Source organism: Falco peregrinus, chromosome Z (assembly GCF_023634155.1).
Source record: "Falco peregrinus isolate bFalPer1 chromosome Z, bFalPer1.pri, whole genome shotgun sequence".
Taxonomy (NCBI): Eukaryota; Metazoa; Chordata; class Aves; order Falconiformes; family Falconidae; genus Falco; species Falco peregrinus.
Window position 1 is genome coordinate 57,834,421 of NC_073739.1, and position 26,078 is coordinate 57,860,498.

General features: G+C 41.6%; 1 protein-coding gene across 8 annotated transcripts in view; it reads left to right on the forward strand.

Annotated features, from left to right (window-relative positions):
* The window catches only part of ARHGEF28 (Rho guanine nucleotide exchange factor 28), a 126,437-nt gene that overhangs the window by 88,976 nt on the left and 11,383 nt on the right, over nucleotides 1-26,078 (forward strand). For 7 of the 8 annotated variants that reach the window (XM_055790960.1, XM_055790959.1, XM_055790961.1 and 4 more), the window contains 14 exons: nucleotides 175-425; nucleotides 1,307-1,429; nucleotides 1,821-1,938; nucleotides 2,813-3,067; nucleotides 4,040-4,116; nucleotides 4,813-4,991; nucleotides 5,680-5,774; nucleotides 6,633-6,815; nucleotides 9,447-9,578; nucleotides 10,296-10,381; nucleotides 13,901-13,939; nucleotides 14,029-14,076; nucleotides 15,870-16,349; nucleotides 19,385-19,685. In XM_055790960.1, the coding sequence (XP_055646935.1) occupies nucleotides 175-425; nucleotides 1,307-1,429; nucleotides 1,821-1,938; nucleotides 2,813-3,067; nucleotides 4,040-4,116; nucleotides 4,813-4,991; nucleotides 5,680-5,774; nucleotides 6,633-6,815; nucleotides 9,447-9,578; nucleotides 10,296-10,381; nucleotides 13,901-13,939; nucleotides 14,029-14,076; nucleotides 15,870-16,349; nucleotides 19,385-19,685 (2,367 nt within the window). The remainder of the gene's footprint in view (nucleotides 1-174; nucleotides 426-1,306; nucleotides 1,430-1,820; nucleotides 1,939-2,812; nucleotides 3,068-4,039; nucleotides 4,117-4,812; nucleotides 4,992-5,679; nucleotides 5,775-6,632; nucleotides 6,816-9,446; nucleotides 9,579-10,295; nucleotides 10,382-13,900; nucleotides 13,940-14,028; nucleotides 14,077-15,869; nucleotides 16,350-19,384; nucleotides 19,686-26,078) is intronic. The other variant, XM_055790964.1, reaches the window with a different exon arrangement.

Genomic DNA, 26,078 nt, shown 5'->3' on the forward strand with positions numbered 1-26,078 from the left:
CTGAAGTGGTTGCAAACACAATTTTTTCAGTGGGGTACAGCTGAAAGAACTATGACAGAGCCACATAGATTAAATCTTCGTACTGACAGAACCTATTAGGTTTGAAGCTCACACAGAAAAAATTATGACTATGTATTTGAATGTTGCTAAAGTCTGTTTTCTTTTATACTGCAGAGCTGATGCAAACAGAAGTGCATCACATCCATACCCTGTTCATTATGTCTGAAATATTCAGGAAAGGGATGAAGGAAGAACTGCAGCTGGACCACAGCACAGTGGACAGAATATTCCCATGCTTAGATGAGCTACTAGAGATGCACAGGCAATTCTTCTGCAGAATGAAGGAGAGACGTCAGGAATCATGTGATGTGGGGAGTGAACGTAATTTTGTAATCAGCAGAATTGGAGACATCCTTGTGCAGCAGGTAGAGGCGTCAGCTCTGTTAATCCTTTCTGTACTCAAGGTTCCCAAATCAAAAAATTTATTGACTTCAAAACTTTTGTGGGCAGGAAGAGGGCTATGGTTGCCTCATAAAATTCAAGCACTGTTCCCTCCAGATCATTGCAGGGTGAAAAAGCAATGAGAGAAAATCTCTAGTAACAGGTAACTGTGATGAACTTGGGATGAACTTCTATCTATATAGTAAAAGTGATGAGGAAAGTGATGGACTTGGTCCTGTTCACAGTAGAAGGCTGCTGCCATCATACTATGGACTGCAAGATTCACTTTTTTAACAGCTGAGCGGATGTGTGAAGAATTGACTGATGATGGAAAAGAGACTACCTGTTCATTTCTTGTGGTGGTGTGGCGTGGCACATTCAACTTGCTGCTCACTAGAGAAGGGGTGGTCACAGCATGTTTACAGCAGCCGTAGAACAGCTAACTAACAGCTTGCTGGTCACACTTCAGCTCCTTGCAAACTTTGGTCAGTCAGTTTTCACTCCACTGAAATAAAGAACCTGAACCGTTGTCTTGTCTAGAGGCAGAGTGGAAATCAGACAAATGCCTCAAAGGGACTGTGTTTGCAAAGAGGTGCAGGAAACACTGTTATAATAATTGTTCTAGCTGTTACTGGCAAGACTGTAGTGGAGGTTGCTTGTGCTCTCTCCACCCTGCGTTCCTCTTCCTGCTCCCTAAAAACAGCTAGCCTGTTTTCATCCTGTAGTGACAGGCCCTATTAGTGAAATTCAGAGGACTTGAGAAACAAGTAGCATACAAGCTCTGTATTTGTACAGAATACACTAAAGGAATACACATTCCTGTTAGGTGCAATGTTGAGCACAATTCACTTATTAATTTCTTCAGTTTTCAGAGGAAAATGCAACTAAAATGAAGAAAATATACGGAGAGTTTTGCAGCCATCAAAAAGAAGCTGTTAATCTCTTCAAAGAGTTGCAACAAAACAAGAAGTTTCAGAATTTTATTAAAGTAAGTTTATGTGAAAACATGGTCACTATTGACAAAATGCTCAGGAAAAGATATTTAGCCTTTATTTAGATTTAGGATTGAAATTACATTCAGTAACTCACTTTTAATAGCTAATAAAAATGTCAAAGTTTTTTCCTCCTTAACCAGTGAGCTGGTGAATTACATTTTTCTTTCAAATTTTAGAAAGCTTTGGCATCCAGTGTGTATTACACACATGTTCCTGTTATAGTACACCTCATCCTTCAGAGCAACACCTGTTCCTTAGGGATGGTTCAGATAACCCAGCATTTTATTTTAGCTTATTGTAATGGATCTAGATCATATTTCTTATTAGTCAATTGGTGGCTTAATATGCATTTACTACTTAAAGTATATATTTGTATCTGTGCAGCTGAGAAATAGTAACCTGTTGGCGCGACGGCGAGGAATCCCTGAGTGCATTTTGCTCGTCACCCAGCGAATCACCAAATACCCTGTTCTGGTTGAAAGGATATTGCAATACTCAAAAGGTGAATAAAAGCTAAAGTGTTGCATCATGTCTGGAATCCTAGTGTGTTTCTAACTTCAGGAGTATGCACTGCTACAGTATAAGAAAAGATGAAATTGACTGCTCAGTGGAGAACCAGGGCAATGTAAATGTCTGCTCTTCAGGCAAATGTCACCTAAACAGGGTGTCTGGTGTATGTTGTCTTTGTCAAGGCTGGGCTGTGAAGATTTCCAGTATTCTAGCTGGGTAAACCACAGAAGTCCAGAAGAGCATACTTGTTTTAGGAAAAGATCTTGACTAGAGGATGTGAACTAATTCAGGCATGCACCTGCACCTTCTTCGAAATTAATTCTGGTGGAGTCCCTTGTGAGTCCCTTGAAACATTTCGTAAATTACTCTCCAGTTTTTCAAACAAAGCTTGAATGACCTCTGGAATTCCATAGAGCATTTTAGAAATACTAATAACATAGAGATATTGTCCCCCCAAATGGGCAATAAATGAGCATTGTAGGCGGTTGCATATCCAAATTCAAACTCTTTGTGCCTGCAATCCAGTTTCAAGAGTTTTTTTTACTTAGCCAAAAGAGTAATATACTGTATGATTTACTTGGCCAGTAATTTTTTTTGAATGCTAACAGCTCACAAATATGTCAGAAATCATTCAGTGTGTTGTTTAGACTAATGAATAAATCTGAACTATGTGTCATCTTTTAATAGGCAAGTAAAACAAAGGTAGATGCCTCTAATATTTCTGGTAAATTGGTTGCCAGGTTCAACTGAAAATGACATATTTATCAACTTTGAGTCACGTTGATTGTTCCCAGAAAGTAAGGAATGATATCTTTTCTTGAATATGCTGACTACTATCATATTGTGGGGTTTTTTATTTCATACAGAAGGAACAGAAGAACAAAAAGACCTGTGCAAAGCCCTTGGTCTAATTAAGGATGTGATTGCAGCGGTAGATTTGAAAGTGAATGAATATGAGAAGAAGCAAAAGCTGTTGGAAATTCTCAGTAGAACTGAAAACAAAACATATACAAAGCTGAAAAATGGGCATGTTTTTAGGAAGCAAGACCTGACGAGGAAGGAGAGGATACTTCTTCATGAAGGTTTAGTGTACTGGAAGACAGCAACTGGTCGTTTCAAAGGTATTCCGTCCAAGCTGTAAAGTCCTTTAACCCTTTATTTGCAAATAAGATATGAAGATTTTTTTTAATTTAAGAATGAAAATACTTTATTATGCTGTATTGCAAACATGATTCTCTGAGATAATGGTATTGAGAATATGCCACTAATTGCTAGAAGAGTAGTTCCAGAAGCTGCCAGGGTTTGTGGATAATACACTGTGTATCTGGGTAAGAAGACAAGTTTGTGTACAAAGCCATCAGCTGCATTTCTTCTTCCAGTCCCCTCCTTTTACTTGATTGATTTGCAGTTTTTATCCCATAAAACAGAATCTTGACTTGTACATTTATGTTGTTCATAGTACTGGCCACTGAAAATGATGCATGAAAAATCATGTGCTGTTCTTCAGTGGTACTGGGACATCTGCAGTGGAAAAGAAGACCTGAAGTCATATTTGGCTTGAGCTCAAATTTTAAATGCAAGCCCAGAATTCGATTTGTGGTGTTAATCACATGTAGGGATTGGGATTTTTTGGAGTTTACTAACATTTGCTGTGCAACTTCATAAATCTATCTGTTCATCGTTATTCCAGAAATACTTTTACCAGTGTAATACTGTGCAGTGAGTATATGTTACAGCATAAGCAAAACAAAATTTATGTGGGGTAGTCTTTGTCAGGTTGCTTGTGAGTTGCCTGTGACTCCACTGACATTGGAGTGAGGATTTCCTCTTTCCCTGGCCCAGTGCTCCAGCACAGTGCTGCAGGAGGGCAGACAGCAGGAAGTATCGTCTTTCTTGGGATATACAAATGATGGCATGCAGTTGCTTCATGCAGACCATAGGCTAATCCAAATATTTCCTATTTAGTTTACTGTAGAATTCCATGGGATGTTTACAGATCAGGGCTTTTTTCCATTTTAAGGATAAAAGAAGAAATTATTTGTAATCATAATAACTTTAATTACAAAACGTTCTTTTCTTTTTCTAATTTTAAGACATCTTAGCTCTCCTTCTAACTGATGTACTACTGTTCTTACAAGAAAAAGACCAAAAATACATCTTTGCAGCTGTTGTAAGTATATTATCAGATGTTTGAATATACACATTGCACATTTATTTGTATATTTCTTCACAATTAGGTCCTTTGCATAATGCTTTTTCCCCCCTAAAATCCTGGTAGTGTATTCAGGACATTAATATGCCAGTATATGGAAAATTAAATTTATTTTCAAAATTAAATCATCTTTTTAGGAAGAAAGATGAAAATAACAGAATGATATTTTTAGTGTCATGCCTCATCTGATTATGAAAGTGGGAAGCAGAGCAGGCTCTCTCAAATAATTTTAACTCCTGGTTCCGTAAAACAAAACAGAAGAATAATTTTAACTGCAAGTGTAATAGTAAAAACACATAAAATGTATGAAAGTTCATGGAGAAAAGTACCCACACTATATAAAAGTAAACATTATATGAACACTGTGCCTCAGTATCATTGAGCCTCTGGGATTTGCTTTTTAGCACATACCCAGTGCTTTACTTGTTCATAAAAACCGTAATATTCTTTAAAATTAAAGAATAATTTAAAAAGATGCCTGACAACTCAGAATTCTCAGCTTCTTGCACATGGTGAGAACATACGTAGTTTGACTATACCAGGACTAGAATTAGTCTAATTAATTGAAAAGTCATGCTTTTTTGAAAGTGTAATGTTCTATAAGAGAGTCATTTGTCATTTATCATTTGCATGTGCTGTGACTGTTTCCTCCAGGACCAGAAGCCTTCCGTTATCTCCCTTCAGAGGCTCATAGTAAGAGAAGTAGCCAACGAAGAAAGGGGGATGTTTCTGATTAGCGCTTCATCTGCAGGGCCTGAGATGTATGAGATTCATACCAACTCCAGAGAGGAACGTAACAACTGGATGAGGCATATTCAAGATGCAGTGGAAAGGTAAAGGAAAAGGCTTTTGGTTTTCATCCTGCCAGTCAAAAGCAGACAGGAGGCAGCTGGATATTTTCATGGCAGCATGCTCTCTGTTCTGCGTTGCACTGGATCCATCCCGTGAGGCTGAGTTTTCTGCTGAACTCAGGATTCACAGATCCCAAAACCTCACTATTGCTTCTGCCAAACTTCCCATGTTACTTCTGATTTCCCACTAAATTAGCAGACCCTTTCCACTCCTCATTAGATGTCCTTACCAGCCATTGTAAGCTTCCCTCACCTTTGCCTTTGGCACTGGATGCTTTCCAGAGTCCTGCAGGTGTCCTTACAACCATTTTGGGGAAATCCCCAATCATGCCTGCTATCTTGGTGTTGGCTCCTTTAGAATGGCAAGGAATGCATTGTTCCTTATGGGACCTAAGCTTACACTTAGCACAGCAAACCTGTGTGAGGGCGAGCCACCCACTTGCTGCATAATGCAGCCTTACCAGAATTAGAAGGAATCCTTCACTCTGGTTTATGTCCAGTTACTGCTTTTTAAAGAAACAAATGGCATGCTTTTGGATTGTAGCAAAAGTTGGTGCTGATGCTGTGTTCTGTTTGTTATGAACACAAAACTGTTACTGAAGATTAATATATGATGTGCAGATTTTGCTTTTTATCCACCTTTGTTTTTCATCTTCCTTCAACAATGAAGTTGTCCCGAGGAAGAAGAAGAAGGAAAAATGAGTGAATCTGATGAGGACAGACGTATTGCTGAGGCCAGAGCATCCAGAATTCAGAAATGTCAAGGTGTGGTACATTTCCTGCTACTCTGAGAGCTCCTGCATCCTTACTGTTCAGGATGAATGAATCATGTGCCCATAGTGGCTGGTGGGTTCAGAGTGCATAATGAGTAGAGTAGAGTCACAGAAGAGTGATCTGATGGTATAATGTGAGTTTATTGAAAGAGAACCATTTTTCTTCCAAACACTTTATATTTTTCATGCATTACCGTGAGTAAAAAAGAAAAAGAAAAGTGGATGCTTTCAGAATAAACACTGAATTTCCCAGATTACTCTCAGGGCCAGGTAGTTCCACGTTTGTGAAAATATGTCAAATCTTAAGTAATTGTGTGACGTTGTGCTTTTTTATGGCATTTCAACCTTTGCTGCTGTTATTTTTATCTGAAAATGTAGCCATTAGGGATAAATTCAGCTTCCTTGGTTCCCCTACGCCTAAATTCCACATTGTTGTATTGCTGCAAGGAGAGAAATTCCAGCAGTGTCCTTCCTGTAGGGAGCTACAGGAAAGGACAACCTCTACTGAGAGTAGCTGTTCTTTGATGTTAAGACACTGCATCAGCACATCTTGGCTGCCTGAACAAAGTGCTTTTCCAGCATTGATCATTGTGGGTGCAACAGGAGGTAGCTGAGGGCCCAGCGCAGCTAAGGCCACCTCATCAGGGTAGGGCAGTGGCCTGGCCCTCTGCTGGGGTCTGTGCAAGCTTTCATTAGGACAGACTATGGGTTTAGTTTGGTTCCTGGCCACTTAAAAAAGGCCTGACTCGAATCAGCAATGTCTATGTGACGTAAGGATTAGAAGGGTGACTGGGGGACATGCTTTGCCTGCAGGATGATTATTAATAGAGTCTTCAATTTTGGTTGACAGAATCACTGAGTAACCAGGACCAGCAGATCTGTAGTTACTTGGAAGAGAAGTTGCATATCTATGCAGAACTGGGAGATATGAGTGGGTTTGAGGATGTTCATGTAGAACCTCATCTTCTTATAAAACCTGATTCTGGAGAAACTCCACAGGCTGCTTCATTGTTGGCAGCAGCGCTCAGAGAAGGTGAGTTTGCATGGGTAGAGCAGACAGATGGCTCTTCATGTGGGCGGATAATTCAAGGGAACAAAGTATAGCGGTATTGCCTTGTACTGTGATTCTGGCAAGTGTCAAGAACTGTCAGTGTTAAAACTTGGTAAAGGGCATTGAAGAGAAGTCTCTGAAGTTTATAGTTGTCAGATGCACGGGATGATACCTGCCATACTGTAAGGTAAGGGATATGTTTATTGCATAACATCATATGCAGGCAGGTAGGGACAAGGTGTTAGGTTGCGACTGAGGATTGTTTCCTTAGCTGTCATCCTTGCAGTACAGCCCTGTGAAGCAGATCACAGGATGCAGTATGGTATTACATTTAGTCCCCAACCTTCACCTAACTTGGTTGCTTTGATGACTGATCAGAATCATGTAGGTTCATATACAGGCCAAACTGCAGATGGTCTTGGCAGATTTGCCAAGAAATGCCTGCCAGAATTGCTGTAGGAGCTGTGGTTTCTCTGCATACTATCTAACAGAGAGATGATAACCTTGTGCTACCTACAACACTGTCCTCCAAAGGAAAGAAGGGAGTGGTGTTTGTGGATACCTAGTCTGGTTGGAAGTTCGGCTAAACTCCTGCTAAATTCAGCTGAAGAGAATCCTGGTAAACTGAGCCATGTCCAGCATGGGCTGTATGCTATTCAAGAAGGACTACAAGATTTTAGCATCACCTAGACACAGAGCTGTGGGCTAATAATCACATTTCAACTGATAAAGCAGCGAAAGTTGGTTTCCATCATCATTATGAGGTCTGCATTTTATTGATTAAACTGATAGAACTTGGGTAGGGAATGTCAGTGAAGCAATAGTAAATGTCATTTTAGCTAAAATGGCAGCCTGTACTTCCACACCTCATTCTACCCACTTCTGATTTTCACTTTCCCCCATGCTAATGTTGGTGTCCTGAATTTCAGGACTCTTCAGCACACTGTAAGGAATTTACAGTTGCTTACACTGTAGGCAATTTTGGGGGATCATTTTCCAGAACAGAAATAGTCTATTGCTAATAGCAGTCTCTACAGGAATAAAGCATTGCTCACAGTAGAGAAAAATAGAATTAGGAAGTGCTTAAGCAAATTGAATGTACACAAATCCATGAGATAAGACAGGATAAACCCAAGGCTGCTCAGGGAGCCGGCCGATGTCACCATCAGGCTGCTTTCTTTGAAGGGTCACAGTCATCAGGAAAAATTCATGATGACTTGAAGGCGGCAAGCATCATACCCCTCCTCAAGAAGGAATATATAGGGAGCTACAAAACAGTCAGCCTCACTGCTGTCTCTGAGACAGTGATAGAGCAGATCCTCTTGGAAGCCGTTTCCAAGAACATGAAGGGCAAGAAGGTGACTGGGAACAGCCAGCATTGATTCATCAAGGGCAAATTGTGTCTGACCAGCCTGATGGGTTTTATGATGAGAGGAGAGCAGTGCATGTTGTTTACCTTGACATCTGCAAGGCCTTCAACACTGTCTGCATTGGCTATAGTATCCTTACAGCTGAACTGGTGAGATATAGACTACATAACTGGATGGAAAATGGGCTGAACGGCTGGGCTGAAATGATTGTGATCACTGATACAATGTCCAGCTGGCAGCTTCCCTTAAGGATGGATCCTGACACCAATACTGTTCACAATATTTACTAATGAAGTTAACTAAGGGATGGAGTACATTCAATTTGGCTGTCACCAAATGAGGCAGGGTGGTCAGCGTGCTGGCGAAACCTCTGCAGATTGGGAAAATGGGCTAAGAGAAACCCCTAGAAGTTTGATAAAGACAAGAGCAAAGTCCTGCATCTGGGATGGAGTAAGTGTGTGTGTTAGTACAGGCTGGACACTGGCTAGATAGAAAATAGCTTTGCAGAAGTAGACCTTGGAGTCCTACTTGACAGCAGGTTGACCATGAGGCAGCTGTGTGCCCCTGTGGCAAAGGCGGCCACCTGTCTCCCAAGGGTTAGGGAGACATTAGAAGAAGAGTTGCCAGAAGGTTGAGGGAGGTGATCTTTCCTTTACTGACTCCTGCCGAGTTCTGTCTGGGGTGCTGTGACCAGTGCTGGGCTCCCCTGGACAAGAGAGACATGGACAAACTGGACCAAATCCAGTGAAGGGCACCAAGATGGCCAGGGGGCTGGAGCACGTGACATCCAAGGAAAGGCTGAGATAGCTGGGCTGTTCAGCCTTGAGAGAAGGCAGCTTGGTGAGATCTCATTGCTGTCCTCAGCTGCCAGATAGGAGGATACAGAGAAGCCAGATTTTTGTGGAGGCACATGGTGATAGGATAAGAGGTAACAGGTGCAAGTTGGAACACAGGCAATTCCAATTAAATGAAAGGAAAAATTACATGCTGTGAGGGTGGTCAAAAACTGGAGCAGGTTGCCCAGAGAGGCTGTGATGTCTCCATCTTTGGAGATGTTAAAAACTTGTCTGTGCCAGGCGCTGGGCAACCCAATTTAGTTGAACCAGCTTGGCATAGGGCATTAGACTAGATGACCTCTGAAAGTCCCTTCCAATCTAGATTATTCTATGATTCTGTGTCACTGTTTTATGAATTAAGGAACTATTTAAGGGGCATCTCTAATTCTGCATGTTCTTCTCTGTAGTTGAAAGTCTCCATGTTGCTGTAACGACATCACAAGTGAGTGGGACAGACAGGCCGCCAGAGGAAAGTACTGAGGAATCAAGTCTGAAGCACAGATTTAGTGCCAATGAAGTCTTGGAATCTGTTCCTCATGGTGAGTAAATTTGGTGCTTTTACATATTCAGAATACTAAAATAATTGATACTGGATTATTTTGGTTTGTTGGAAAGCTTTTTCAGTCTGTAGCAGAATTAATAGAAAATAGTGTAATAAACATTGTCTTTGGGCAAATACTCAGATAGTGTAAATTGTCAATAACTTAACTGAAGTAAATGGATGGTTTGCATCCACTGCACCTTTTCTGTAGCACATGTCTGCGTTCAGCAACATAGAGTCGGATTTGTGTATCTCCGTATGCTTTCTTGTCCAGCTCCACAGCAAATCTATATTGCAGTATACGCCATTTCCAAAGTTAGCCAATTTTTGTCAGAAGGCCTGAAAACCAGGACTGACACTCCAGTGATTTCAGCTGTAAAAGGTAGCATGGATTTATTACAACAAATACGCAAATAAAGTCATGTGTAATCCATTGCTGCAGAGCATTTTTAGTGATACGGCTATACTTACTTCCGAGCTTTCCTAAGTGAAACACTAATTTTTAAGGTAGGAAAACCTCATTGTCCTGTCTGTTTCATTGTGGCTTACAAATTTGTTTCTCCGGAGCCTAGAATCCATTATGTGACTTCACATTACGTAAATCTCTATTTGCAGCATCTTGTGAGTAACTGTAAAAGAGTGTGCCCTTTGTTTCTCTAGTCTGAATATGCTTTGAAACCTTTCTCTTGCATTTTATTGGGGCTCTATTTGTTAGATGCAGAAATAAAAGAAACTGAAGAATCATCTGAAGTTGATCTCAGTGTTGAAAAGGAAATGGCAAGTGCCAGTCTAGAAGATAAGGTATTGTAACTGGTATTTCTTCCTGTGTTGCACATAGCACTGTGGGCACTGGGAATGTAAATGCTGTCCAAATTTTTATGGGGTGTCTAAAGACCGTTCCAAAACACCAAGCATGTGATAGGCACATTTCACCCAAATCCACATAATTAAATTTAGTAGAGGTCACTGCAATTTATAATGAATTTTTAAAAAGCAATCATAAACAGTTTAGAAGCAGAACAATTTTCCTGCCAGGATTACAGATTGGTGGGTTGTAATAACAGCCACAGTGTCTTTGTACTACGTATGGGCCACTTAAGAGCCTGGTTCTCTGCTGTCATCATTCAATGCATCCATGTCTATGGAGCTGACAACAGTATTCCCTCTACCCCCCTCCTCCTATTCACAGGATGATGAAAGTCTTCTGCAATGACAGAGACCTCAGCTAATGCGAGGAAGACTTTTGCATTGGAAGAGCTTCGTCCTGAGAACAAGCACATAAAATAGGATGGATTGTCTTACACCAGCTTGCTTCAGAATCTTGAATTAAAAAAAAATGGAGCAATTAGAGAGTAGAAGAGAAACTGCCCATTTTTCAAAGTTCTGTAACTCATAAGCAAATGTGGGGGAAAAGCAGAATCAAAAGTCAGTTCTGGGCAAAATTAGGAATGGCAAATTTCATGTAGCAGCAGTGTTAGAGTAAGAGCAGTATGAATTACTGTGTGGAAATAAAGTGAACTGTGATTGTGGAGTCCTTAGGGGAAGAAGCAGGACCACAAAAGGAATAAAGGGGAGAGACGAGGACAGAAGATACATGACTTGAAATAGAAAGCAAAGTTCACTAGAAAAGGAGATACTTAGCCTTAGCATATTGTGTTTGCATCAGCTCTGAAAGAGGGCTTGTGTGCCTGAAACCTTGGGGTTTTTTTTCTAGTTATTTCTGGAAACCTCTTGCTAATACACTAATCTCCCTATAACCTTGCCTCACGTTCAGCTCTAGGTCACCTTACTTACCAAGACTGTTGTGTTAGAAGGGAGCAGGAGAAACTGTATGTGTGGAAAAAATGGGATGAAAACAAAATTCCAAGTTGGGCAGCACAGAAGCTATGTGAGAGCAAATAAAATAACCTAATAAAGGATAGAGGGGTTCAGATCAAACCCGTTAGAAGTTCTGGTAGCTCCACATGAAAACACTGCCATTGGGGTTATAGCAAAGACAGAGACCAGGCTTTTCTCGGAGGTGCACAGCAAAAGGATGAGTATCCAAAATTGTAAGTTGCAGCAAGGGAAATGCTTGACTGTGTGTAAGTAAAAATCACGGTGAGGGTGATCAAGCAGATTGTCCAGAGAGGTTGTGGGATCTCCATCCTTGGAGGTTTCCCGGATTTGACTGGAGAAGACTCTGTGCAACCTCCTCTGACTTTGGAGCGAGCCCAGCTTTGAGCTGCAGCTGGGCTAGGGGGTTCTGCAGCAAGCTCTTCCACCCTAAGTTACTCTTCTGGTCTGGCCTGTTAGTTGGGCAAGACTCGTGTCACATCTTACCGTGTCATAACCAGATTTACCAGCAGGTGGCAGAAGGAGCAAACAAAGCCGGCAGGGAAGGGCTTCGCGGGCGCGTGTGCGGTCCGGGGGCTGTGGGGCGGCAGCACCGCGCCTGGCCAGCTAGCCTGCAAACAAAGAGCCGGACAGCCCGAACGAAAGCCCCCGGCGTGGGGGTTAGATGCTGACCAAGCATCAGAAGGAAGAGCATTGCCTGTGCAACACGTGGAGTCCCAAGTGGGCAGCTGTGAGAGGTGGTCCCCATCTTGTCCCCCCTGCTCCTGCCTTGTAATCGCATCTCCGGAGGCTTGTCTGAGGCACTGTGCGCACTGCCTGCCCTGGGATCTGACTGACTTCATCTCCACTGCTGCTCGTTGTTCTGAACCAAGGTGATAGGGGAGAGTGGCAGGGAGGTGGCGGTGGCCTGCAGCACAGGTTGAACAGTTGAATATTTTGCTTTGGATCTAGCTGGGCTTACAGGGCTTGTGCTGAGGCTGTAGCGGTGCAGCTGCAATGCCGCTGTCACCCCAGCTAGCTCAACTAAACCTGCCTTGGACTCATCTCCCAAGTGGTGCTGCAGCAGGGAGACCACAGGCGCTTGGGCTGGTCACTTGCTACCCCTTGGCCGTACCAAAGCCGGCTAAGCCTTCAATCCCCCTCGACACCTCCTTCGTTAAATTTAAAAAGGGCTTCCAGAACTGAAAGAAACCCCACTCTTGTTCAGCATGTGGGCTCTTCTTTGAACATTCATTTTTCCTCACCCTGCCAGCATCCCCTTCTCCCCTGTCTCCCTCTTGGCCCTGCTGTTTCCTCCTTGCCCACTGCTTGTCTTGGCCACCCAGCAAAGGGAAAGCACATCTCCCTTGTGTTGGTCCTTGTGCTGCACAGAGGCATCTGTGCAAAGTCCTCTGCTCCTCGTAGCAGAGTGAAGCAGTTACACGGCTCCTGGGTGCAGTGAGAAGCAGAGGAGGAGGTGAAGATGTGGGAAGGGAATGGAGGGAAATACTGAAGGGAGATAATGAGAGAAAGGAGTGGAGGAAATGCTGTAGCCAGTGCTTCCTTTCCCCCTAGCTTGTGTGCATTGAGCTGCGTTTTGGGGCCTGACCTTTTTCACCTTCATTTTTAGTTATTGCAGCTAAATGGAGCAGCTGCTTTGCTCACTTGTGGTGGAAAATGAGACTCAGTAGAGAACTTAGAGAGAGAGCAAATATTACCCAAACCCTCCTCTGCTCCTCTGAAGAAAAAAAAAAAAAGAAGAGAAGAATCATACAGGAAGTCTTTTCAGTGTAGCCTCAGAAATTGTGTTTTATTTCTCCACCGTTTCACCTTATCTTTCTCAGAGGAGCTGTTCTTCATGGTGAAAGGATTATGGGTGGCTTCACCCCATAAATTTACAAAGCTTCTTAGGAAAAGGAAAGCGTGAAATGGCTGAGCGTCACTGTAGTGGACAATAATAACCACACTGGCACGCGGCCTTTGCTCAGCACCTCACGGCGCTTCTAAAGTGTTTGCAGTGACCCACTAACATGACTTCTGCTAGCTTCTTGCTACATTAATATATCTCTTTTTGAAGTGCCTTGTACTGTTTCATCCTACTATAAGTAATATAAACCCACTGTGCTGTATATGCAGAAGTCTGGTTACTGTATTTCAAAACTGTCAGGTAAACAATGAATGAATGGAAATGTCTTTTCTGTGTAGTATTAGTCATGAGAGGAATAAAATTGTGGATGAAATATTTTTGTTTTTACAGTTGTGCTTAGAATCTCTAGTAATTTCCCTGGAAACTCCAGCGTTGATCAATTATTAGACTGTGCAGGTTATTGCTTCTGTCTTTTTTCACATACCCACGAAAAGGTTTGACTCAGCACTGCATATGTTAGTGATATGAATGTCTCCACTAGTTTAAAAAAAACAACCCACAAACAATGCCCCCCAAACCTAGATGATACAATTCTAAAGTTAAAAACTACTTTTTAAAGCAGCCTGTGTTTATTTTAGGGAGGAAGTGTGAGTTTCCCAGGACCTACAGGGACAGAGGTGAGTTTACTTAAACCCCAGACAGAATGTAATAACTATTTAGTTAACAGTGGTCCAACCTTTGAAAATCTTTCTCTCTTATTTTCTAGATTGTACAAGCAATCCAGAACTTAACGCGTCTCTTGTACAGCATACAGGTGACTACTCCACTGCTAGCTTTGTAGAGTAATTAGTCTTGATAATATCCTTCTTAAGTTTCTTTTTTCATGTTGCCCTACTTTTAGATGTTATGTCAGTGGATACTTATCTCTACCCACTGTTGCATAAGTTGTCATATAATATTATTTTTGTTCTTCATCAGTGGTGGGTTTCTTTTAAGAACTAACTAAAACTTGCTTGCTTGCTTGGAGATCAATTCTTCCCCACCCCGGCAGAAGGATGTGTGTGGAGTCCAGAAATCTAGTGATGTCTCTGAACTGATGTAATTTCATGTACAGAGTTCTGAAATTACAGTTCAGATATTGGAAAAAATTAGCATTTTGTTTAAAATATTCTCTTGGCTACTAGTAAACAGTGCCTCTGCCAGTTAGGTAGCGAACTCAATCCATTTTAGATATTTCAATCTTGGTCAATTCTGTAGGGCCTTAGTCTGAATGTTTTGTCTCTTTCATGCAAAGTTTGAATGTTATGACTTATTTTTTTCTTATTTAGGTGCAGTTTTATGTTTTATTTTAAAATGTTTCATTTGAGTGTGTTTACTTGTTAGACCCTTTTGACATTAGCATATTCCATAATAACTCTGGAACCCTCAGGTTTACAAGTTAAGTGTATTGAAGCAATGCAAAAGCAAAATTAAAAGCTTTTAATCCAGGAAAAATTTCTGAAAAACTGAAAAACAGATAGCTTAACATCAGAGAGGCAGTAAAGTAAGGCTTGGGATCATGCCTTAATCATTCAGACCATGAGTTAGCAGTAAGGTGCAGAGAAACAAGCAGAAGCTCCTGTCCTTGCCCTGTTTACAAATCAGCAGAACTGACCCAATACTGGAGGAATAGCCAAGAAGAGTGGGAATTGCATGTTGTATAAAGTTAAAAACTTTCTGGGGTGGACAGTATGGGGTAATAGGGCTGTGGGAATTCTCTGGGAATGTCTGCTGAAGTAGATTCCCATGTCAGCTCTTGAAGATAGGCTGTGCAGTAAGTGCCTCAGCAGATCTAGGGCTTTCCTGCTTTTCTTTCTTCTTAATCCCAGCTATTTATTTTTGTGTTATTGGAGGATGTTACAATCTTTAAAGCAAACAGTGCCACAGCATCCTTGTAAAGGACAGAATATAGCACTCTCAGTTGTAAAATAAACTGTTGAAACATCAAACCTGAAATCATTACTACACTGCAGATTTCTCCTGGCACAGGTATCTTGGTCAGCAGCTTGTAGCAATATGGTCCTGATGACACAGCTACGCTGGCAGGTGTCTGTAGGACTGATGTTAGTAGGACCGTGCTGTTGCAGGTTAGCAAAGAGAGCCTTAGGGCTGGAGTGAGCTGTAATGGAAACAGTACAGTTTTATCTGAATTAAGTCACATATGTGTTAGGAATACTTTGGTGAGAGTAGCATTCCCAGTGCCTTAATGCCCTCTTTAACCATGGAAAATCATTTTTCCTATGTTACTTAAAATCCTCTGACAGAACAGGACCCCAGCTGTAACTGAAGTGCATATGCACAGCTGTAACATAAACATATATAATACTACTAAGTGTAAGGTAGATGCAATGTTAGAAGTGCTTAAAATGGTTTGTTTTTAGAAACATCTCTTGGTAAAGGCATGAATGCAGAATTTTCTCTACTTGCATGAAGAACAACCTCCCAAAAAGCATTAAGTGTCGATATTAAAGGAGGTTGAAGCATTTTTATATAATGCTTCTATGTAAAAATACAGAAATGGATTACTGCTAATATTTAATTTGTGTCTGATTTTGTTGCGGTGTCTAGGCAGCACTAACTATCCAGGACAGCCACAGAGAGCTCCATAGGTTACTCCTGCAAGAGAACGAGAAGATTGGTCGAGGCCATGGTTCTCGGCTAAACCTCCTTCTGGAGCAAGAAAAATACCGGAATCTGGAAAAACAACGGGTGGAGCTGGCCAACATACACAAACTGAAGCAGCAGTTTCAGCAAGAGCAGCAGCGGTGGCTACGTGAATGCGACCAGCGGCAGCGGGAGCAGGAGGCAAGGGAGGGCCAGCTGGGGCAGCGGGAGAGGGAATGCAGGTGCCAGGAGGAACTGCTGGAGAGGAGCCGACAGGGACTGGCTCTGCAGCTGCAGGAGTACCAGCAGAGCCTGGAGAGGCTCCAGGAGGGCCAGAAAATGGTGGAGAGAGAAAAAGACAGTGTGAAAATGCAGAAACAGTTCCTCTGGCACTGGAAGCATGGTCAACAAAGTAGCCTGTTGTCATCCACAGGGAGCTATGAGGTGTGTGGTTCCTTGTCATAATTATATCCCTGACGGCAGACCTAGAGGGACTTTCCTTGATGAATAGACTGGTTATGTCTAGAGTTGGTTTGTTGGTTGAGTGGGCATGTGGGAAGCTGACGTTTGGGCATATCTAAGGGCTTGTTTAACCCTCATGAAGTTTAATCAGGGGAAGTGCAAAGTCCTACCTCTGGGAGGGAACAGCACCATGCATCACTATATGCTGGGACCACCCAGCTGGAAAGCAGCTTTGCAGAAAAGGACCTGCGGGACACCAAGCTGAATGTAAGCCAGCAATGTGCCCTGGCTGCGAATAAGGTTAATGGTCTCCTGGCTGCATTACTACTATTGCTAGTAGATCAAGGGAGGTGATCCTTCCCCTCTACTCCAGCCACACCTGGAGTACTCTGTCCAGTTCTGGCTGCTCAGTACAAGACAGATGTACAGCTATGTGTTGGGGGGGGATAGAGGTAGTTGGAGGGATAGATGTCCAGCAAAAGGCCAGAAGGATGTTTGAGGGACTGGGACATCCCTTGTGTAAGGAGAGGCTGAAACTATTCACCCCAGAGAAAAAAGGCTAATGGAGGTTCTTATTAATGTGTATAAATATATAAGTGGAGGATGTAAAGCAGAGTCAGGCTCTTTTCAGTGGTGCCCGGTGGCAGGACCAGAGGCAATGGGCACAGATGGAAACAGGAGGTTCCCTCGGAACATCAGGGAACACCTGTTTCCTGTGAAGGTGACTGAGCATTTGCACTGATTACCCAGGGAGGTTGTGGAGTGAGTCTCCATCACTGGAGATACTCAAAAGCTATCTGGACATGGACCTGGGCAACTTGCTCAGGTTAGCCCTGCTTGAGCAGAGGAGTTGGACCAGATGACCTCCAGAGGTCCCTTCTGGTCTCAACCATTTGTGAATTTGAAGCTGGGTACCCGACACAAGCCAAACTCAGACCAATGGGTGTTAAATTGAGAAGATGGAAATTTTAAGTATGAAAGTTTGTGTTTTATTCTGCTTTGCTGTTATGTTTGCAGGATACGTTGTGTCTCCTGCCTCTTGTAGGAAAGCTAAATTACGGTAATGCCTGAGGCATATAAAGCTTTTAGTGAAATCTTCAGCTGCTGGCCTTGTTCCTGGACAACAGCACTGTCTCCAGTGAGGAAAAGTGGCTGCTTCGGGAGTGGGAAACACGAGGCTGCCATGAACCCCATGTGTCAAGCCCTGCTGTCCTCCTCCCCTGAAACAAGCAGTCCCACAGGGAAGGAGGTCGTGGTACGGCTCCATCCCTGACAGCATAGTTCTTTGGAGATGGTCATTGTTAGGGGATGCAATTTAAAATAGCTCTGAAGCTGCTTAAGCATTTAATACTAAAAATGATTATTTTTTTTTGTTGAGGGTGAAGGATAGAGGCTAACCCTGAACTCAGCTGTCTAGGTACTTACCTGCCTGGTGGGACCTGGCCTCAGTCCCTGCCTTGGTGGGTATGGTTTTGGTTTCCATTACTGTTCTCTAAAGCACCTGAAAATCAAAACACCTTGCCTGCTTTTTTCCATATATTGAAAGCTCACTGACCCAAACAGCTTTTTTCCCCCAAGGTGTTCGTTTTCACAAGAAAATCTGCAGGGCATTTCTTCAGGCCATCACCTCCCTCGTTTTTCAGTTGACAACTGACCCATAACAGGCAGTGACCATTCGGTGTCTAAGCCTGTGTCTACACGAGGGGGTGAAGGATTGGCCTCTGACCTCCCCCTTTTCACCCAGCTTTTTTGAACACCGTGTGAACATGACATCCCTATATGCTTGCCCAGCCCAAAAACCAAAGGCACTTCTTACTAGTATAGTTTGCAGTACAATTTTTGACATGTTTGGCAGTGCCGAAGAAGTGGATGATAAAACCAAAACTGAACTTGCCCATCAGCTTTAACGGATGGGACTTCTGAGATCTTTTGAGGAGAGAAAGTTGAAGGACAGTAGCTTGATGCAGGGGTGGCCAGGACTGCACAGACAGGCAAAATAATAAAATGCTGGCTGTCAAAGAGTACTAGTTCTTAATCTATTATTTCACCTGTAAGACTACTTGTATTTTTAATTCCAGTAAACTACATGGCTTTGGATGCATTCCAGGCCTCGGGATCATCTTCGTCCTGTGTTTTCCACTACCATACTCCTGGCTGCAGCAGAGCTGTCTGAGTGGATGCCAGTCAGTGGATACTCCCAGCCCAGTGTTTTTGCTGTTACACTGAAACTAGCTAGTTCTGGATGGCCAAACAGTGCAGTTTGTGCAGCAGTGCATAACTCACACTGCTACTCGTGCTTTTTTGTGAGCTCAGCCTTGATAAACACCTGCAGGCAGGGATTTTGACCCCCTGGGAGAGATGGCTGCTTGCTGAATGCTGCTCGCCATCCCCAGTTTGGCTGCCGCAGACCTGTTCTCTATGGATACCTGCCTACGTGAGGTACAGTGTTATTTTTGGATTGCATTGTTCACAGATTCACGTGTGTGAAGTGGTACCTTGTTGAGCTGTGGGGCAAAATATTAAGCCCCTGAAAGGACTCAACAGAGCTCAGTGCACCTCAGGTAGCAGCCCTTTGTTATTTGCTATTCTGCAGTTATTACTGAATTTTCCTTTGTTTTGATGGGAGCTAAAGCAAAATGTGCTAGATTATTGCTGTTTAATCCTGGATGCACATCTGATTGAACATGTATTGCTGTTTAATCCTGGATGCACACCCAATCAAACATGTTTTGAGGTTAACTTTTGGGAAATTAGGTGACTATTTGCTATGAGTGCCCATTCTGTCTAACAGTTAATTTTATGTATCCTGGTAAAAGGATTCTTCAGGATGATGCTTATAGACATACAGTTTAATTTTAGGTAGTTCTTCAAGAAGCAGGGAGTTGGACTTGATAGTCCCTTCCAGCTCAAGGATCTTCTGTGATTCTGATACTGGTGCTGGACAAAGGTGAAAATGCTGCTCTCTGTTTTTTTGGTGTTTTTGTTTTGTTTTTTGTTCTTTTTTTTCCTTTCTGCAGATAATGGGACATAATCAATCGGACAGCTTACATGGTGAAAATACATTCTACTTAAATGAAGCTGTAGTGTGTGTGTCTCTAAGCAGTCTCAACAGATCAGATTCTTCTCTCATTTATGAGGATGGTGTGTGTGGGCTGAACATCTCAAATTCTAATATAGCAAGGACTACTGACAATCAGGTGGACCTCGAAATGGACACTTCTTGTCAGCCAGCATTAACCAGTGCACTGTGGGAATCCACTGGTCCTTACCAGCAGATGTCTTTTTCCTGCAAAAGCAACAAGGATGCCTTTAATAATGGTAATTAACACTTTATTTAATTAACAATTAGTATGGGCAGTTTGCTGCCTCTCAGAATGAATAGTCCTAGGAATGAAGACAGCTTGGTAGTGGTGGAAGCAGTAGATTTTGCTAAAAAAATTGCATGCCACTTTGCAAACTTGGTGAGGGTAGGTGAGAAAATAAGCAGATCAGAAGTACAAGAAGCTTTTGGAAAAAACCTACAAAACCCCTTGTTTTGTCTGAATAATAGTACTCAGAATTCTGTTGTTCTCTCCAAATATTTTCCCAATGCTTTTTGAGTTGTTTTTTTTTTGTGAGCTGAAGTTACTCTTGCTGTTTCAAGTGCATTTTATTTGCTGTTTTAGAAAATACACATTACTTGATGATTTTTAGTTAGAATAACTTTTGATTTACCATCTTAAAATGGTAATCAGTGGTCAAACACCCCCTTCTTTCTTCATTGAGAATGAAATGAAAATATCTTGAAAGACTCTGTAGTTGTGGAAAGAAAATTACAGCACTTCTAAAGATTAATATAATATTTGACAGTAAGTTTCCATGTTAGTAAAAATAGCTTTTACTGCATTACCTTTCTTTATTCTTGCATTTTACCAGAACCCCCAAAGATACGTAGATTGCATGGGAGTTGTTGATAGTGGCTATCAAAATAGGTATAAGAGGCCACCTATTTGAACACTGCATTGCACTGAAAATTCCCTGAAGGACTTGAAAACACGCTAATGAGAAACTCGTTAACTATCTGGGTTTTATTTGTCGTGTTGCACAATGCTAGTTTTGATCTGATTTGGGGTCCTCTTTCCTTCATTATTGTGAGGGTTGTAGAGCATCATGTGAAAACACAACTAAAAAGGCTTTTTAGGGGGACAGTAGTGTGCTTTTGATATAACAGATTAAGTAATCTGGTGGGGTCTTCCTGCACAGTTGTGAACTGAAGGTGAGACATGGTGAGTCAATGCTGCAGCAGTACCTGATCTCCCACTTTTCTGCAGCTGGCAGTGCAGGATGACTGCTGTCCTCACACCAGCTGTGTGGAGGTCAGGTCACAGCAAAGATCAGTGGGCAGCAGTATCAGAAGTTGGAAACATACACAGGTACAATGGTTTTTAATTGTCTTAGATCAAATCTTTAAGTTGTCCAAATAAAAATGTCCTTGATTAAGGAACTTGCTTCTTAGTTGGGCTTGTAATATATTAAACAGGCATACAGTACAGCCTTACTAGTCCTTGGTACATGGATTCCCAAAATAGCATTTTATAATCAAAGGTAGGGCAGGCTAGTCTCATCACCACAATCAGCAAACCGAGCTGATTAGTAAAAGAGATTAATATTTCTAAAAATGCCTAAATAATTAGCTTGGTGAAACTTGTTCTAGTTTGACTGAAGTTGTAATTTTATTAATGGGTTAGCTAAGCTAGTGCAAATTTGAAAAGGAACACATATGTGGGTTTAAACCTCTTAGAAGTGGATTAGCTTGCACTGGCAAACTTTCAGATGCAAGTTAACCAGGATACTTTCTACTTAGCCCACATGAGAGCACCTGGTTTAATTAAACTGGCTTGTACCAGTTTAATTGTACTGATTCTAAGATAAGCTGGTGGAGCTTCTGTATGTAAAGATGCTGTTCACTTACAGCAGGCCAGCTTTGTGTTCAGCTGCTGTTACTGCATCTTGTGTAGGCATCCTTATCTGCCCTGGTAATTAGGGCATCAGTTCAGACCCAGCAGCCTGGGGACCAGCACTGGCTACAAAGTCTGCCCAAGAGGTAGAGTAATAATAAGTCTGTCTGGCTAAGTCATGTCCGTAAAGCCTGCCTTAATTGAGTCACAAGGCACCTTTGGCAAAGCAGTGCAGCAGATCCTTGCAGTATCCCAATGGTGCAGGTGGTGCAGTGAAGCCACTCAGTGCAGGGCTAGGAGCTTTCCCCTAGAGAGTTGTGCCATCACATTCCACAGTCACATTTGTGATTTGGGATTTTATGCTCTGACTGTCTGCACAATTCAGACTTGCTTTGGTCATGCATCAGGAGCCACTGCATGGGGAGCAGCAGGGAATGAGAAGAACACCGAACTTCCCTCTGAAAGACAGATGGCATCTGAAGCCCCAGCAAATGCCTCTGCACATGGAAATGATGTAAATCGCTTGTTCCTAAGCAATGTGAATCAAGCTGAGCAGTGTGAATGTTTCATACAAGGAAGCTAATTTCCTTTTTGTTGGGCTTTTTTTTTGGCTATGCTTTTCCACCAGAGAGTTTAGCAGAGTTTAAGAAGATCTCTGACCTTTTGTCTCCATTTCCTGACACCTCTGCAGGGTATAGCCAGTTTCAATCACTGTGAAGGAAAACCAACACAGATGCAATGAGAGAAAGACTAGAAAGAATTTGAAAGTTAACTGAAACTCTTAATATTTTTGTGTGGATTAATGTTTCATGGCATTTTTCTCCATTTTTCAACTAGCTTTATATATAAAGTCTCATAATCATCATTCAAAAAACATTCCTAAATAGTAAGTCAAAGTAGAACTAAGAAACAAATACTGAGCATGGTTTACTGGAAATAGCCATGTACCAGATACAGACATGGCCAGATCTTGCATATCGTAAGTTTTGTGCGCACACAGAAGGATTTTCTTGGTTTTCATTAATTTTCCTAGAATTACTAGGCATCCTGTAAGAAGTCTGGTCTGTCAAAAACTCCTTAAATTAATTAATGAGAAGTGCCACCTGAACACCTTGTCAGGGAGTTAATCATGCTGCATTCTACCATATGTTAAGTACTATGCAATTTAGCTTCATAAATATACTGAAATGGAAATGGCTACATTTCTCCAGTGCATAATTTTCCATTCTTATTTTCTAAGGTAAGACATGTGTCTCTTGACATAGCTAGCATCATGATTATATATCGTTTTATGTGTATGGGAGGGAGCTTCACTGAAGACCTTGGGGCGAGTTCCCACAAAGCTGAAACTGGCTCAAGTACACTCACTAGGAAATGTCTGTCAGTCAGCAGGAGGAAAATATGATTGAAACAAAAATGTGTTAATGCTTTACAGTAATGGTTATGGAATTATCTGCATGAAAGAAAACAAGTACTTTGGCTAATTAGGAATGAGAGGAAGTACAGGTTTTGTGTCAGACTAGACTGAGAATTGAATAAATTACTCCTGCGTTTAATTGACATGTCAGGTTAACCAGCTGAAGTGATGCCTAAGGTTTTACCTATCAATTCACCTCTTTGATTTCAGGAATCAGTGCAGTTTTAGTTCTTTTAAGCTTTGAAGTGAACAGCATTGTTCATTGGTACTGCCTTTTTTTGTTGTTTGTTTTATTCAGATGTTGTAACTCTAGGAATAGAGTTGAAAAGTGATAGATCTGGAAAACTGCACTGAAACTTGATTGCTGGAGGGTTTTTTTCTGCAGACATTTGCAGTGGTAGCATGAAGGATCTTTATGTATGATCTAGTGAAAAATATATTTAAATCTTTTTGAGGAACATTGAAAAAACTGTGATCTCTGTAAACAGCCAAGTGCAAAACCAGGGAGCGAAACCAGAGCTGTTTGACTAATTGATTTTAATCTTTTTTAAAGGACAGAAACTTGTACATATATGCATATAAGCAAATGAGATAGTGTGATTTTTGCAGAAGAATCCATTTATAGTAGTTTTCGTCAAAGAAAGTGATTTATAGAGATGCAAAATATTTGATTTGCAATATAAAAAAAGCAAAGCCTCAGAAACAATGTGTAGTATCCTATAATGCATTCCCCTCCCCTCCTCTTATTCTTTATAAGAAATTCCTTCCTGGTCCTTATGGCAGATTGTGCTAATGGTCATTGCTCTGTTGAACTTCTTAAAACTGTAGATCAGATTCATTTGTTTTAGTTTCCAATTGATAACAGAGATGAGGTTTATTTTTTTGGCTACCTTAACATTCGTTATGGCCTAATGACATTATGTGGAAGAAGTACCTGCATATGTCTGTATCAGGGACATTGAGGATGGTGCTGTATGGGCCTGGCTCTTTTCTCATATTTGTATAAGATGAATTTGTTGCAGTCAGAAGAGGTATGCAATGTAAAGCTGATGCAAGTGTGATAAAACCTAGGTGAAATATGCTTTGTACTGCCATGTTAAAAAGCCATCTGAAGACATACAAGATCTTTCCTTTTGTGGTTCCAAGTCAGAACAGGATTTTGGCAAGGGGCAAAGCTCAGTAACTCGGGGCCTTATTCAAATAAGCATAGCTACTGCTGCCAGTGCTGGAGGTGGTTAATGGGATCTCTTATTAAGGACTTTGTTGAATAAGATCACTTTCATTGCTTGGAACCAGTTAAATAATTACTAGCTCCCACAAAAAAAGTCATCACAGGTCTGCATATGTGACTGTTGTAAGTTAATCTCTGTACTATTGCTGCTGGATGAACTACCGCATACATCAACCTGCTAGTCTTCTGAGCTGGAATGTTGTTGTGCCCCGTACAGAACACACTTTACATGTCTCCTGTTTAAACCGCATCGCAGGCCCACCCCTTACCACCTGTGGAATGGTGTGTGAAGATGCTTTTCTGCCTGTTTTGGCTTTTTCTGATGTGTTTCACAGTATTTTTAATAGTGCCATTTTTTCAGTGTTTGCCCTGCGCAGTGAGCAAATTATTTCTGTTCTTTCACTTGAGAAGATGGAAGGAGGGAAGTCTCTTAAAAGTAAAGGTTGACATGACCATGGGGCTCCTAGTTTGTCAGGGAGCCTCCTGGGCAGATGTGGTAGTTGGAGCTATTTTAAACCTCTTGTCTTTTTTAATTGAATGGATGCCAAATTGAGAACATGCAACCAATTCCAAATTGCCCTTTCAGTGTTCAACATACACCTTCTACACCTAGCATGGATGGCTGCATAGGTGAGCACAGAGCCCATTCAGTGCTCAACATAAGTTATAATGAGAATAAAATTAAATAGAAGCATATAAAAATATGAAGTTGAATAATATCAACACCCACATCTCCCAAGTTCAAAATTGCATCGATTTACTTGAACAAGTAAGATCTTACTTTAAACTCTGCAGTAAACAGCAAATTTGTCTCCTCTACGTACCACAGAACACAGAGTTTTGTGCTCTGCCATAAGATATCAGTGTCTGTGGGATACTTGGTGGAAGTGAATCACAGGGGAAGCATTTTTTTCGCCTTGGGAATAACATTGTCATTGGTTTAAGGCAGATGGCAAAAGGGATTAAATCACAGGGCAGTGTGTTACCAAAGTGAAAAATATGCCATTGTATGTCATCTGCAGTTAGTGTATTTCAAGTAACACTTGCTTTTCAGCTCTGCAGCACTAGGGTTTTATAGTTCTGTTACTGATTTTCTCATCTCAAAATATTTTTTCTCATTTCTGAACATAAGCACAGGAGATGCAGCAGTATTACATAACTTTTAATTAAAGCAGTTAATTATATTCTGGTTTTGTTTTGTATGCAAATGTAAGCACAGAGTTTCCTGTGTAATGCTTGTCTCACTTTATTCTTTCTAATACCTTCTCATTTAGAGCTCATTCATTGGGAGAGAAGTTCAAAATAATGCACGTCTTTAAGGTGATGAATGGTGTGAAGAGATTGTCCATCCCTGTCTTTTGAGGTACCACTGGTGTTGCTGTAAATCTCTGCTCAGGGTTTTGTTGCCTGCAGACTTCTTAAACAACGACAGGTTGATGGCCAAATCTTTCTCATTTTTCTTGTATTTATGGTTCAGCGACTTCAGTGCAGTGGTTTTTGAAATCGGTGGAATTACTGGCATCAATGAAACTCTAGTGTTTGGACCATATCTGTTACACGCAGGTTTATTCTTTACTTAGGTAAGGTTGTTCCAATAGAGAAGGGTTTCAGGGAAGTAGAAGGAACGAAAGGAGCACGTTTCGAAGCAGAGACCCTGGGCAGGGGGTCATTTGCCAGGCAACTGGTTTGTAGTGAAGCAGCTCCGGCTTAAGGTTTCTTAGAGCTGTGACACTGGCAGCAGGTCCACAGGCGAAGAGGTGATCTCTCAGGAGAAGCAGTCACAAAGCGAGAGTCTTCCTAATTGTTTGATGTCAGGAGGATACCTTGGGAGGTCCGTGTTTTCCTCAGGTAACGTGATCTGTGGCTGGAGACCTGGTCACATGCCCCGCTTTAGTACATGAAAAATGTTTTGTATACGTTTTGTAATGGAGTTAGAGCCTGACACAGATGCGCAAGTGTGAATAAATAATGCAGCCTAATGGCTGGGAGAAGCTGCTTATGGATGATCAAATTTTGCAAGATACTGAGTATGCAAACACACCCTGTAAAATCATGTAGCTGAATCACCAAGTATATCTGGCTTATTTTGAAAAGTACAGTATCATTTTAATTATTTAGTATAATAC